General features: G+C 42.6%; 1 protein-coding gene across 1 annotated transcript in view; it reads left to right on the forward strand.

The window, feature by feature from the left end:
* CADM3 (cell adhesion molecule 3) overlaps window positions 1-15,499 on the forward strand; it is a 402,176-nt gene that overhangs the window by 372,591 nt on the left and 14,086 nt on the right. Inside the window, exon 7 of the mRNA XM_077257667.1 lies at window positions 7,729-7,901. Coding sequence (XP_077113782.1) covers window positions 7,729-7,901 — 173 coding nt within the window. The remainder of the gene's footprint in view (window positions 1-7,728; window positions 7,902-15,499) is intronic.

Here is a 15,499-nt window from a genome sequence, read left to right on the forward strand (position 1 = left end):
AGCGGGGGCGGTTTTGTCACAGAGAAGTTCTAATGGCTCGGTGATGAAGCCATGTGCATTCTTCTCTAGAAAATTCTCGCCCGCCGAGCGCAATTATGATGTGGGTAATCGGGAGCTTTTGGCCATGAAGTGGGCATTTGAGGAGTGGCGTCATTGGCTTGAGGGTGCTAAACATCGTGTGGTGGTCTTGACTGATCACAAGAATCTCATTTACCTTGAGTCTGCCAGGCGTTTGAATCCTAGACAGGCTCGTTGGTCGTTGTTTTTTTCTCGTTTCAATTTCGTGGTTTCATACCTGCCAGGTTCAAAGAATGTGAAGGCAGATGCTCTTTCCAGGAGTTTTGTGCCTGACTCTCCTGGAGACTCTGGGCCTACTGGTATCCTTAGGGATGGGGTAATATTGTCCGCCGTATCCCCAGACTTGCGACGTGCATTGCAGGAGTTTCAGGTGGATAAACCGGATCGTTGTCCACCAGAAAGACTGTTTGTTCCGGATGATTGGACCAGTAGAGTCATCTCCGAGGTCCATTCTTCTGTGTTGGCTGGTCATCCTGGAATATTTGGTACTAGAGACTTGGTGGCCAGGTCTTTTTGGTGGCCTTCCTTGTCTAGGGATGTGCGTACCTTTGTGCAGTCTTGTGAAGTGTGTGCTCGAGCTAAGCCTTGCTGTTCTCGGGCCAGTGGGTTGTTGTTATCCTTGCCCATCCCGAAGAGGCCTTGGACGCACATTTCCATGGATTTTATTTCTGATCTCCCGGTTTCACAGAAAATGTCCGTTATCTGGGTTGTGTGTGACCGCTTTTCTAAGATGGTTCATTTGGTGCCCTTGCCTAAGTTGCCTTCCTCCTCTGAGTTGGTCCCTTTATTTTTTCAGAACGTGGTTCGTTTGCATGGGATTCCGGAGAATATCGTTTCTGACAGGGGATCCCAGTTTGTGTCTAGATTTTGGCGGACGTTTTGTGCCAAGATGGGCATTGATTTGTCTTTCTCGTCTGCATTCCATCCTCAGACGAATGGCCAGACGGAGCGAACTAATCAGACCTTGGAAACTTATTTGAGGTGTTTTGTTTCTGCTGATCAAGATGACTGGGTTGCTTTTTTGCCACTGGCCGAATTTGCTCTTAATAATCGGGCTAGTTCTGCCACGTTGGTCTCTCCTTTTTTTTGTAATTCGGGGTTTCATCCTCGTTTTTCCTCTGGTCAGGTGGAGCCTTCGGATTGTCCTGGAGTGGACGTGGTGGTGGACAGGCTACATCAGATTTGGAATCAGGTGGTGGACAATTTGAAGTTATCTCAGGAGAAGACTCAGCAGTTTGCTAATCGCCGTCGCCGCGTGGGTCACCGACTTCTTGTTGGGGATTTGGTGTGGTTGTCTTCTCGTTTTGTCCCTATGAAGGTCTCTTCTCCTAAGTTCAAGCCTCGGTTCATCGGTCCTTATAGGATCTCGGAGATTCTTAACCCTGTATCTTTTCGTTTGGATCTCCCAGCATCGTTTGCTATTCATAATGTGTTCCATCGGTCGTTGTTGCGGAGGTATGAGGTGCCCGTTGTTCCTTCGGTTGAGCCTCCTGCTCCGGTGCTGGTGGAGGGAGAATTGGAGTATGTTGTTGAGAAGATCTTGGATTCTCGTGTTTCCAGACGCAAACTCCAGTATTTGGTTAAGTGGAAGGGTTATGGTCAGGAGGATAATTCCTGGGTGGTCGCCTCCGATGTTCATGCGACTGATTTGGTCCGCGCCTTCCATAGAGCTCACCCTGATCGCCCTGGGGGTTCTCGTGAGGGTTCGGTGACCCCTCCTCAAGGGGGGGGTACTGTTGTGGATTCTGTTTGTGGGCTCCCTCTGGTGGTTACTGCTGGTACTGGGTGACTTTGGTGGGTTGCGGCCTTTGGTTTCCACCTGTCCATCAGAGGCTGGGTGTTTCCTATTTTACCTGGCCTTTCTGTCATTCCCTTGCCGGCTATCAATGTATTCAGATGTGCTCTGTTTGGTTCCTGCCTACCTGCTCCCAGATCTTTCAGGAAAAGCTAAGTGCTGATTTTCAGTTGTTTGGTTTTTTGTCCAGCTTGCTTATTATGTCTCTATGCTAGCTGGTAGCTCTAGTGGACTGAGGTTCTCCCCATGTGCCATGAGTTGGCACATGGGTTCTTGTAATCTCAGGATGGTTTTTTTGATTAGGGTTTTTTGCTGACCGCTCAGTCCCCTTTTGTATCGTTCTGCTTTCTAGTTTTCAGCGGGCCTCAATTTGCTAAAACTATATATATCATCTCTATGTGTGTGCCTTCCTCTCATTTCACCGTCAATACATGTGGGGGGCAACTATATCTTTTGGGGTTCATTCCTCTGGAGGCAAGTGAGGTCTTTATTTTCTCTGCAGTGCTAGTTAGCTCTTAGGCTGGTGCGTGGCGTCTAGAACCAACGTAGGCACGCTCCCTGGCTATCTCTAGTTGCGTTTGTCAGGCGTAGGGCAGCGGTCAGCCCAGGTTCCATCACCCTAGAGCTCGTCCGTTATTTATTTGTACTTTGCTTGTCCTGTGCTATCCCTAGCCATTGGGATTCATGACACACCTCCTCCTGTACAATGACTGTTTACATCTCTATATACAGTAGATAACACAGGATCCAGCATTCACAATAGGTGATGTCACAGCTCACCTCCTCCTCCTGTACAATGACTGATAACATCTCAATATACAGTAGATAACACAGGATCCACCATTCACAATAGGTGATGTCACAGCTTACCTCCCACTCCTTCTGTGCAATGACTGATAACATCTCTATATACAGTAGCTACCACAGGATCCACCATTCACAATAGGTGATGTCACAGCGCAGAGTCCGGTCGGTCTGAAGGCAATTCCAGAGTACCCTTATCCAAGTGGAAATCAGTAGCCTTCCTCTAGCGCCTGTGTGTTGTAGTACCTCCCTGCAGAGCTTTTCGGTAAGGTCCTCACAACTATTGTAGATGGTCTAGATGTTATTTCTTCCTCTCTGTCCCCCAGATGGTATGGATAGGACAAACCCGTATGACTGGGATAGCCTGGAGCTATTTTATAGGGACCCTAGAGACGCCCCGACCCCACAATTTGCCACCGTGTCTTCTTAGGTATTAAGGTCGGGTAGCCAACTTGGAATTGACTGTCCTGCCGGTCTCTGGAGCAAGGCTTGAAGACGGTTGCTCCCTCAGTGTTCCTGGCTACCGGCTTCTGTGCCTCAGAAAGGAGCAGCTTGTTCCTGGCTGATCTCCCTCTGGTATTTCTCTCCTGTGATCTGCTTTCCTGCACACTCTCTGCAGTATGCTCACCTTTTTGTGTCTTTTCCCAGGAGTTGCAGCACTTCAGGCCAGCAGAGCTCCTCTCCTTCTGTCTGCCTGACAGGAACTGAACTCCTTTTCCCTCCAGATCAGGATGTAAATAGGGGAGTTCACCCTAAACAGGCTTAGAGCTCCCCCTTCTGGTCTGGACTGTGAACATGTTGCATGTGTGTGATACCTGAATGTGGTTGTCTTTCATTGCCTTCAGACATGACATCACTTCTCCCCTGAAAGGATAATGACATCACTGCGACGACCAGGACACTGGGGCGCCGCACAATGACTAACACCTTTATATACAGTAGATAACACAGCATCCACCCTTCACAATAGATGATGTCACAGCTCACCTCCTCCTCCTGTACTTTGACTGATAACATCTCTATATACAGTAGATAACTCAGGATCCACCATTCACAATAGGTGATATCACAGTTCACTGTCTCCTCCTGTACAATGACAGCTCACCTCCTCCTGTATATTGTCTGATAACACCTCTATATATGGTAGATAATACAGGATCCACCATTCACAATAAGTGATGTCACAGCTCACCTCCTCCTGTACAATTACTGATAACATCTCTATATACAGTAGATAACACAGGATCCACCATTCACAATAGGTGATATCACAGTTCACTGTCTCCTCCTGTACAATGACAGCTCACCTCCTCCTGTATATTGTCTGATAACACTGATAACACCTATATATACAGTAGATAACAGGATCCACAATTCACAATAGGTGATGTCACAACTCACCTCCTCATCCTGTACACAGACTGATAACATCACTATATACAGTAGATAGCACAGGATCCACCATTTACAATAGGTGATATCACAGCTCACCTCCTGCTTTACAATGACTGATAACACCTCTATATCCTGTAGATAACACAGGATCCACCATTCACAATAGTTGATGTCACAGCTCAACGCCTCCTCCTCCTGTACAATGACTGATAACACCTCTATATACAGCTGATAACACAGGAGCCACGATTCAAAGTAGGTGATGTCACAGCTCTCCTCCTCATGTACAATGACTGATAATACCTCTATATGCAGTAGATAACACCGGATCCACGATTAATAATAGGTGATATCACAGCTCACCTCCTCCCCCTCCTGTACAATGACTGATAACACTTCTATATACAGTAGATAACAGAGGATCCCCCATTCACAATAGGTGACGTCACAGCTCACCTCCTTCTCCTCCTGTACAATGACTGATAACACCTCTATATACAGTAGATAACATTGGATCCACCATTCACAATAACTGATGTCACAGTTCACCTCCTCCTCCTCCTGTACAATGACTGATAACACCTCTATCTACAGTAGATAACACAGGATCTGTCATTCACTATAGGTGATGTCACAGCTCACCTCCTTTTCCTCCTATACAATGACTGATAATGCCTCTATATACAGTAGATAACACAGGATCCACCATTCACAATAAGTGATGTCACAGCTGACCTCCACCCCCTTCTGTACAATGTCTGATAATACAGGACTGTAGAACAGTTCCAACAGTATGAAGCTGGGCTAGCAGATTATGAGTGTAATTTATCCTGATGGGTTCATTTAAGGTATACCTGCACAAAAATAAGTAGGTAAAACCGTTTTTTGTCTGTCTTGGGTCAAGTACATTTTTGTAGCACAGTGTTATCGGCCTGTGGCTCACCTCTTGCTGTACAATGACTGATAACACCTCTATATACGGTAGATAACACAGGATCCACCATTCACAATAGTTGATGTCACAGCTCACCTCCTCCTCCTGTACATTGAATGATAACACCTCTATATACACTAGATAACACAGGATCCACCATTCACAATAGGTGATGTCACAGCTCACCTCCTCCTCCTGTACATTGAATGATAACACCTCTATATACACTAGATAACACAGGATCCACCATTCACAATAGGTGATGTCACAGCTCACCTCCTTCTCCTGTACAATGACTGATAACATCTCTATATACAGTAGATAACATCGGATCCACCATTCACAATAGCTGATGTCACAGTTCACCTCCTCCTCCTCCTGTACAATGACTGATAACACCTCTATCTACAGTAGATAACACAGGATCTGTCATTCACTATAGGTGATGTCACAGCTCACCTCCTTTTCCTCCTATACAATGACTGATAATGCCTCTATATACAGTAGATAACACAGGATCCACCATTCACAATAAGTGATGTCACAGCTGACCTCCACCCCCTTCTGTACAATGTCTGATAATACAGGACTGTAGAACAGTTCCAACAGTATGAAGCTGGGCTAGCAGATTATGAGTGTAATTTATCCTGATGGGTTCATTTAAGGTATACCTGCACAAAAATAAGTAGGTAAAACCGTTTTTTGTCTGTCTTGGGTCAAGTACATTTTTGTAGCACAGTGTTATCGGCCTGTGGCTCACCTCTTGCTGTACAATGACTGATAACACCTCTATATACGGTAGATAACACAGGATCCACCATTCACAATAGTTGATGTCACAGCTCACCTCCTCCTCCTGTACATTGAATGATAACACCTCTATATACACTAGATAACACAGGATCCACCATTCACAATAGGTGATGTCACAGCTCACCTCCTCCTCCTGTACATTGAATGATAACACCTCTATATACACTAGATAACACAGGATCCACCATTCACAATAGGTGATGTCACAGCTCACCTCCTTCTCCTGTACAATGACTGATAACATCTCTATATACAGTAGATAACATCGGATCCACCATTCACAATAGCTGATGTCACAGTTCACCTCCTCCTCCTCCTGTACAATGACTGATAACACCTCTGTTGTGAAATTGGATTTTGGGCTCCCCCGGTGGCCACTGGTGGAATTGAACTGGTGTGCATCATCCTCTCTGTTCACCTGTTTCCATCAGGATGTGGGAGTCGCTATTTAGCCTTGCTCCTCTGTCATTTCCATGCCGGTCAACATTGTAATCAGAAGCCTTTCTGTGCATGTTCCTGCTGCTAGACAACTCCCAGCTAAGTTGGACTTTAGTCCTTGTTTGTTTTTGCATTTTGTTCCAGTTCACAGCTGTAGTTTCGTTTCTGTGTCTGGAAAGCTCTTGTGATCTGAAATTGCCACTCTGATGTTATGAGTTAATACTAGAGTCTTAAAGTAATTTCAGGATGGTGTTTTGATAGGGTTTTCAGCTGACCATGAAAGTGCCCTTTCTGTCTTCCTGCTATTTAGTAAGCGGACCTCAATTTTGCTAAACCTATTTTCATACTACGTTTGTCATTTCATCTAAAATCACCGCCAATATTTGTGGGGGCCTCTGTCTGCCTTTCGGGGAAATTTCTCTAGAGGTGAGCCAGGACTATATTTTCCTCTGCCAGGATTAGTTAGTCCTCCGGCCGGCGCTGGGCGTCTAGGGATAAAACGCAGGCTACGCTACCCGGCTACTGTTAGTTGTGCGGCAGGTTTAGTTCATGGTCAGTTTAGTTTCCATCCTTCCAAGAGCTAGTTCTTATGTTTGCTGGGCTATGTTCTCTTGCCATTGAGAACCATAACACACCTCTATCTACAGTAGATAACACAGGATCCGTCATTCACAATAGGTGATGTCACAGCTCACCTCCTTTCCTCCTGTACAATGACTGATAACATCTCTATATACAGTAGATAACACAGGATCCACCTTTCACAATAGATGATGTCACAGCTCACCCCCCCCTCCTGTGCACTGTCAGGTAACACCTGTATATACAGTAGATAACACAGTATCCACCATTCACAATAGGTGATGTCACAGCTCACCTCCTCCCCCTTTTGTACAATGACTGATAATACCTCTATATACAGTAGATAGCATGATCCACCATTCACAATAAGTGATGTCACAGCTCACCTCCTCCCCCTTTTGTACAATGACTGATAACACCTCTATATACAGTAGATAACAGGATCCACCATTCACAATAGGTGATGTCACAGCTGACCTCCTCACCCTTCTGTACAATGCCTGATAATACAGGACTGTAGAAAAGTTCCAACAGTATGGAGCTGGGCTAGCAGTTTATGAGTGTCATTTATCGTGATGGGTTCATTTAAGGCATACCTGCACAAAAATAAGTAGGTAAAACCGTTTTTTGTCTGTCTTGGGTCTAGTACATTTTTGTAGCACAGTGTTATCGGCCTGTGGCTCTCAGGTTTTTGCTGGAGCTTGTAATTTTTTAACCAATTTGTAAGATTAGGATCCACAAGTTGGAGGCCGCAGCTTTGGAGAAGGTTTACAGTATCACTTCCGTAAGAAGTAGAAATGTATTTCTAAGTGTTGTACGCCCTCAGCTCCATCTGTGTAATGGCCATCATCGTGCTGACATTTAGCGCAATTGTTCTTTTTTCTTTCAGACCACTCAAATACACCTGGATGCGCAAAAATGGCGATCTTCCAACAACAGCAGTTACCGATCACAATAGCCTGGTATTTCAAAACCTCAACAAAAGTGACAGCGGCACCTACATGTGCCAGGTATTCAACCTCCTGGGCGACTACATAGCGGAATACAATCTGGATGTCAACGGTAAGAGCACATTTTGTAGCTCTGATTTATCCTTACAGATAGATGCCCTAAGCATGGCTCGGGTTTTCATTTTATGTCTTTCCGTTTGTTAGCCCTCATCTCCAGTTAAAGTCAGAATTTTACATACACATTTATTCCTCGTCCACCTTCCCACTGTTAGGCTTGTTCTGATCACTACTGTAGACCAAGAATGTAAAATGTCAGGATAATATGAGTAGAGATTAGAGACTATGATTTGTTTCAGTTTCTATTTCTTCCTTCACACTTCAGAAGCGTCCAGACATATAGTTAGTATTGTAGCATTGCCTTTACATTGTCTAACCTAAGTCCCGCTTTTGGGCAGCCTTGAACAAGCCTCTCGCATAACGTTGCTGGAGTTTTGCCTGTTTCCTTCTTGTGTCACTGGGTCAGGTTTATGAGTCTCATTGCTGTCACACTTTAGTTCTGTCCATACAGTTTAAAACTCAGTGCTTTGTGATTACTTCTCCATTTCTTTCTCCTTATTGTTGTCCTTTAGCCATCCTGGCAAAACTTTGGAAGTCACTGGAGACCAAACTTTAACTTCCCAACTGATGACTTGAGATTTTTTTCTTCATTACGCCATCTGTTTTGTTAAATCCACCAGTTTTTTCACAGACTTGCACCTCCACAATATGATTCCTCACTTTGAGGATGTCATTCCTTTGCTTGCATTCCTCCACTTTGGTCACCTTGGCCATTTTTGTTTCACTCAACCAGTGCAATAAGATCTTTGTCCCTATGTGCAGTTGCAAACTGTTTTGGAGCTTCATACTTTGTTGAGCGGTCTTTCAGGTTGTGTCGAAATAAGTCACGTTTTACTGTTAACATAGATACTTATATGCCCATTTCCTTTCAGCATCTTCAGAAGATCATTTGCTGTCTTTCTTGGATTGTTTAGCTTCTTCTGGTTTCACATCTTGGTGACAGAAAGCATCTACTTCCTGAACAGTATGATGACAATGTGGTTTCTTGTTGTTCAGTACATTCAACTCTGGAAGACACAACGCATCTCTTCCTGAACTGTATGGTGGCTACATGGTCCTATGAAGTTTAGTATTTTAATCTCCATCTACTTCTTCAAGAGTATGATGGAAGTGTGGTTCAAAGGTGTTTAATATGGTCATCTCCAGGAGGCAGAACGTGTCTCCTTCCTGTATGGTGGAAGTGTGGGTCTACAGTGTTTAGTACATTTACCTCTAGGAGAAAGGAAACATCTCTTACCTGAATTGTATGGTGGCGGCATACTCCTATGGTGTTTAATATGTTCCTCTCCAGAAGACTGAACTCATCTCCTTCCTGAACAGAGATAATGGAACTGTTGACCCATAGTGTTTATTACATTAATCCCCAGGACATAGAATGTGCCTCCTTCCTGTGCTGTATGGTGGCTGTGTGCTCCCTTGGTGTTTAGTACATTCACCTCCAGGAGATAGAATATGTTTTCTTCATGAACACTATGATGGAAGTGTGGTCCCATGGTGTTTAATACATCTATCTCCAGGAGACAAAATGTATCTCCCTCCTGAACTATATGGTGGCTGCGAGACCTAACGGCATTTAGTACTTTCATCTCCAGGAGACACAATGCATTTTCTTCCTCTATGGTGGCTGTAGGTCCTGTGGTGTGTAGTACCTTAAGGTCAGTGGGACTCATTCTTGAATGGTATGATGAAAATGTGGTCCCATGGTGTTTAGTTTAATCATCTCCACAAATTTGTTTCTGCTGGCCTGGTCGATTTGTTTTGATTTTTACATGATGTCAAGCCAAGTATCAAGTAGAACTTCAAGGTTGGCCTTAAAATATTGCCACATGTAGACATTCGATTTTGTCACACATACAACTTAGGAGATTCTAAAACCAATTGTTTTTGAAATTTTCCAAGCACCTTAAAAGGCACAGTCAACTTGCTGAAGTAATGAATTTCAGGGTTGTTATATTAGATGGCTGCATTGTCCAACAAAGACATTCTTTCTAAATATAGGGATAAACAAGAGACATATGTGGCTGAAATAATAAACAAGCACACTCAGCAAAGCTTACAAGGGAGGAATGCCTGTAGGCCTAACAAGCATTTAGCTGAGACTTATTTCTGCTGTATGGCCACTTTAAGATGATCCATAAAAACTTTTGTGCCACCTTTTAGGTCAAACAGAGTGATGAAGGTTTGTGATACCAGCCAGAGATTCTTTTGAGGATATCTAACAAAAGAAGATCATTATTTTCACATAAACAACATGATTCTTACTGGATCAATCATCCATGACAAACCTTTGAAGTTTTACAACAGTATTTTCAAACCAGGCTTCTTCATGACCCATGAACTGTTATTTTTTAAAGACACCACCTTAGTCACCACAGTAGTTATGGGATTGTTAGGAGGATCTTCCAAAAGGGGTAAAGTTTTTAGGAGAATTTTCAGCTGTGGACAAGTTGGGAATGACCATGGCTGGAATCACAAAGTAGATGTTTCTGCAATGTTTCACCAGCTGTCTCCTGTCATTCGAACCCTTATGATTTTAATCAACAATCATCTGCCTAATCTTGCATTTCTATTCAGATCCAACATGAAAAGAGCATTTAGACCTTAGCTTTAGCGTTCAGACAAAATAAAGGCTAAACCTCTGCCATTCTCTCTGGCACCAACGAGAGGGAGAAAAATTAAAATGAGAATACAACAGTACAGGATAAAATCCATGTAGCGACAGATCCCAGACAATCGCTTAATCCCTGGTTGCTTTCTGCATCAGAGTCTTATCGTAGGTACAAGGTCGGACCTTCTTGGTTATGCAATGCTCTATTCCCAGTCTGTCCTTTATCTCCTGGCCAGCTTCCGCTTTCTATTTATCTCTCCCTCCTCCTCTCAGTGTCCTTCCTCCCGTTACTGATTTCCATCAGCTTTGTTCCATTGTCTCAGAAAAATTATTAAGATTCGATACCCAAATAAAACAAAAAATAAGACTCTAGTTAGGAGGAGGAACCCTCAAGAAATAGATGCTCCTTTCCACTCTCCCCTCCTTCGCAATTCCCGATTGACAACCAAATCCAAAAAATCAGCGCTTTGTAAAATACATTTTTCAGTCATTTGTATCCTGCACCAGGATGAAGCCAGTTCTAATTTCTCCTGATCCGTTTAATTCTAATGTTGCCTGGTAATTATCATTCTTTCTCATTATCTCTTTTTAAACTAATTATACTGCCATCGTTAGCCAAACAAAGCATCAAAAGATAGGGAGTCTGAATGAGCAATCTGCCTGAATATTCATAAGTTTACAAACAGTCTTATCATATGAGGTTACATAAAGATCAGGAAGAAATATTTCTGCAAAGTGTTAGAGCTCTGATGGAGACATTAAACATCAGCTTATTAAATAATTATTTAATTGCACGTGTTAATTAACAGTGAATATGTCAAGCTCGCGCTCCATATTTGACTCCAGGAATATATGGTGATTATCATTTTAATCTATTCGATAATTTCATGTTGCTATACACAAGCAATTTTCCATTTCCGAGACCTTTTCTGTGGCCACGATAATTTTGAATAAAATAAGTAATGATTAAACTAGTATTTTTCCTTTCATATCACACTTAGGATTCACCTAACAGCGACTTCCAAATTTGAGAAAAGTTGGCCCAGTTGGATGACTTTGAATGGAATGACCCACTGTCTTATGCGTATAGGGCCACCCAGGCTTTCCATTATGCATGACATCTAGAAAAATGATGGATTGAAAATTCTGGTTTTCAACATTCAAACCTTTTCATAGCACGGAAAATGAGCTATTCACAGAAACTCATTCACCCCCTCAATGGGGAATAGGGTTGGACCGATAGCTACTTATAGTCCCAAAGGTGATCATATGCCTTCATCAGATAGCTCTGCTATAAAAACACCCAAAAGTTGGCCAAACACATATAATACAAGTGGGATGAACTATTGTTCTCCCTCAACATCAAAAGGAATGACCCCTTTTCATTGGGCATATGGTTATCATAGCGGGTGGATCTTCAACTTAGCTAACCCCCTTATGATCTAGAGAGCTAGTAACATTCATAGGCACTTGTTCTAGCTAACTTAGCGCATGTATACCAATAAAAAGAGATGATCAAATATAACAAAATTAGTTTCTGTAAAGGGTAGCGCTGTCTGTGAAGGGCTGGTGGTTCTTAAAGGGGCTTTCATGGAGAGAACTTGTGAATCCATTTAGTAAATTCCAAAGTAAACCCTTGCCTTCACCCATGCCTTCACCAGGGATCTGGACTTATGCAGGGCCCCCCAAATTATGTCCACAGAAAGGCTACTGGCTGATGGAGAGGGATGAAAACAAATGGTCAGAAAAGCCAAGTTAGAAGGTTAAAGGCATCATAAAATTAAGAGGCCATCAGGTAGTCAAAAACACAGGTCAGGGACAGTTATAAACAGGCAGAGCTGAGAATCAGGAGTGAACCTAAGTACCTGAGTAAGTGTAACCTGTAACTCACAACCGGAAGCAGGGAGCTAATAGTGAGTAGCCCTGCATAAGGCTCAGAGCAGGGAGCAGCATATATGGGGCAATGCATGTCTTTGACTTCAGTATGCGCTCCCTCATTTGATCACATGGTCTTCAGAACTGGGAGAATTGAAGAGCTGATGGGTGCACATAGGAACTAAATGTTGGCACAAACAGTTCCTATGAGCGTATATGTCAGGTGGCAATTTTTTTTAACAACTTCCTGGCTCCCAAAAGAATCCATCAAAATGGCGGCCAAGCTCTTAAGAAAATCCAGCAAAATGTATTGGCTGCCATGTTGCTAAATCATGCAAATTGAACCTCAAATTTTTGAATTTGTTAGTTACATTTTTTGCAGTATGTTTAACTAACAAACTTGATTTGTTCCAAATCAACTAGCTCAACTTCATCCATAGGTAATCTATGTAAATGGTTAAAAGAATGTCAAATCACCCCCTCTGTACAGTGGCAGTAGACCTCCCGGTGTTACATTTTTATCCCTAATAGGATCCCGGTTATCCTGAAGTAAAGCCCAGCCACCACTTCAAATGGCTACACACAGGGAACAAAAGACTGCTGTGAGCTGTATGGCAAATTGAGATAAGCGTACGAGTGTCCCTATAAAACATATTAAACAAAATTACAAAAAAAGAAACATAATGGCTAAAAAATTACAGCCATTACGAGGAAATAATAAGATTGCCTGAGTTTTGCAATATATCACGAATGTTCATATAATTGTGTTTTTGTGGAAAAAATAAAGCAGTGGCATGAATTCCTTTCACACAAGATGTAGCACAGGAGTCTACTCACCGCAGCGCACACGCATATTGTCATTTGTTTATCAATGCTCGTAAAGATAAATCCATTTTTACATCTAAAGCAGTAAGTGTCGTGAAAATTTATATGTTTTAATACTTTTTGGAGAACTGCAGAACAATGTAGGAAATAACATATCGAATAAACCTAAAGTACAATAGGATGTCTAATAAATACGCATGTAAAAACTTTTGGGCCAAAATTATGTGTTTTTTTTTTTACTAAAGAGAAGGCTCTTCCTAAGCCATGTCAGAAGATCTCATCTCTGGAATTTTGTGTCCTTTGAGCCCATCTATTTCAAAAACGAAGGAGCCGTGGACTTAATCCAAGGATTCTTCTCCAGATCTTCAGGCATTCCCATTACAATAAGAGATTCATACAGACAGGCCTAAAAATCAGAAGATCTAAGAGTCCAAAAGAAAAGATGGAATGATTCTTAAAGAAGACCTGACAATTGATAGACGTCCAAGCCAAGAATGACTCCTCTTCGACAGACAATTCAACTGTTTCATTCTAGTAATTGGTAGAGTCACCCGGCACATATCTCGAATAACAATATCTTGACTTAGGTGATTAATTAGGAAATTAAGAAAAAAGTCCCCTTTATCTTCTGGTAGGTGGACATCCAGTTTATTTTTGAATTTGTCTCTTTCTGTGTGTGCATAAAACCTTACTATAGAAAGGGCATACTGAAGAGCTTAGATCGTTTCAACTTGGTGCTGCCACCTTTCCAAGACATTGCCCTAAATTCAGTTATAGTAAAATTTCTCCTTGTTGTTATCTACTGGTTTTCCTATTGTGCCGTGAAAAAATTGTCAAAGCTATCTCCACCCAAGTTCATAGGATTGAAGCTATTGAGTACTGGTTCAACGTGTTTCAGAAGACATTTCCCCTCTTATGGAGTAGAGAAGAGAGTAGTTGTCTCACAAAATGGCGAGAAAAAAAATAGTTTCTGGAACTGACAATCATGGATGGCATTTATTGAAGTTCAGGACTAGTACTGTTGATCTAGTGAAGGAGAATAACCAAGAGTGTTCTTACACTTATTCACAAGCCTTGAATCAGAAGTAGATGTCCCCCTAGAAGGTGAGCATCCTGTTCGTCACATATTTACATATACATAGCACTCTGCAGATATTGCTCTTTGGCTTTATGGTATAACTTTAGCCTTTCAGAATTCATTATATTATGGGATGCTCAGTTTAATAGCAATATACTGTTAATGATTCAAAAGAAAGTTCTTTCCATATACCATTTCAAGCTTCTTGAAAATAGCTGTTTGGAGTGGCCATGCTTGCTTAGGTAGAATTTACAGACTCAAGACATACTGTAAATGGGCAAACGTATCCCAGTACTTTACCAGGATAACAAGACACTGTAATAAGTTGGAAAATACCATTGTGGGACATTGATATAAAACCCTAGTTACCAGTTCAGTTCAAAAATTTGGTTATTTTTGACAAAATTGTGTCCCCTAACCAAAGAGTTGCACAAACCTCTTAGCCTTGGCGATACACTTAACATCACGATAATCCAAAACACAGCCATGGCAATGCCTTACTATCGATCCAGCCAGCAACATGCTATACTAAATTTGCATATTAAGCATTTTATTGTACAGAATGGCTATTGATTGGCCATACTTGATAAGTCACACAAAACACATGTAGTATTAGATGACCACGGCTGAAAAATTCCATTCCAACCTGTGAAATCACATTTTCCACAGAGGCTCTAATTTTATTTACTCATAAATAATCTGTCAAAAAGTCCAAATTGCCAATTTGCCAATATGACCCTTCTTTTAGGGAGGGTCCGGTGTGTGACAATGACTGCAGCCTCTCCGCCTTATGACACTCCCTTTTAGGGAGGGGCCGGGGGTGTGACAATGACCGCAGCCTCTCCTCATTATGATGCTTCCTTTTAGGGAGGGGCCAGGTGGGTGACAATTACTTCAGCCTCTCCCCCTTATGACGCTCCCTTTTAGAGAGGAGCTGGGGGTGTAACAATGACCGCAGCCTCTCCCCCTTATGAAGTTTCCTTTTAGGGAAGGGCTGGGGGTGTGACAATTACCACAGCCTCTCCCCATTATGATGCTTCCTTTTAGGGAGGGGCCAGGGGTGTGACAATGACTTTAGTCTCTCCCCTTTATGATGCTTCCATTTAGGGATTGGCTGGGGGTGTGACAATGACTGCAACCACTCCTCCTTATGATGCTTCCTTTTAGGGAGGGGCCGGGGGTGTGACAATGACTGCAGCCTCTCCCC

Source organism: Ranitomeya variabilis, chromosome 1, assembly GCF_051348905.1.
Source record: "Ranitomeya variabilis isolate aRanVar5 chromosome 1, aRanVar5.hap1, whole genome shotgun sequence".
NCBI lineage: Eukaryota > Metazoa > Chordata > Amphibia > Anura > Dendrobatidae > Ranitomeya > Ranitomeya variabilis.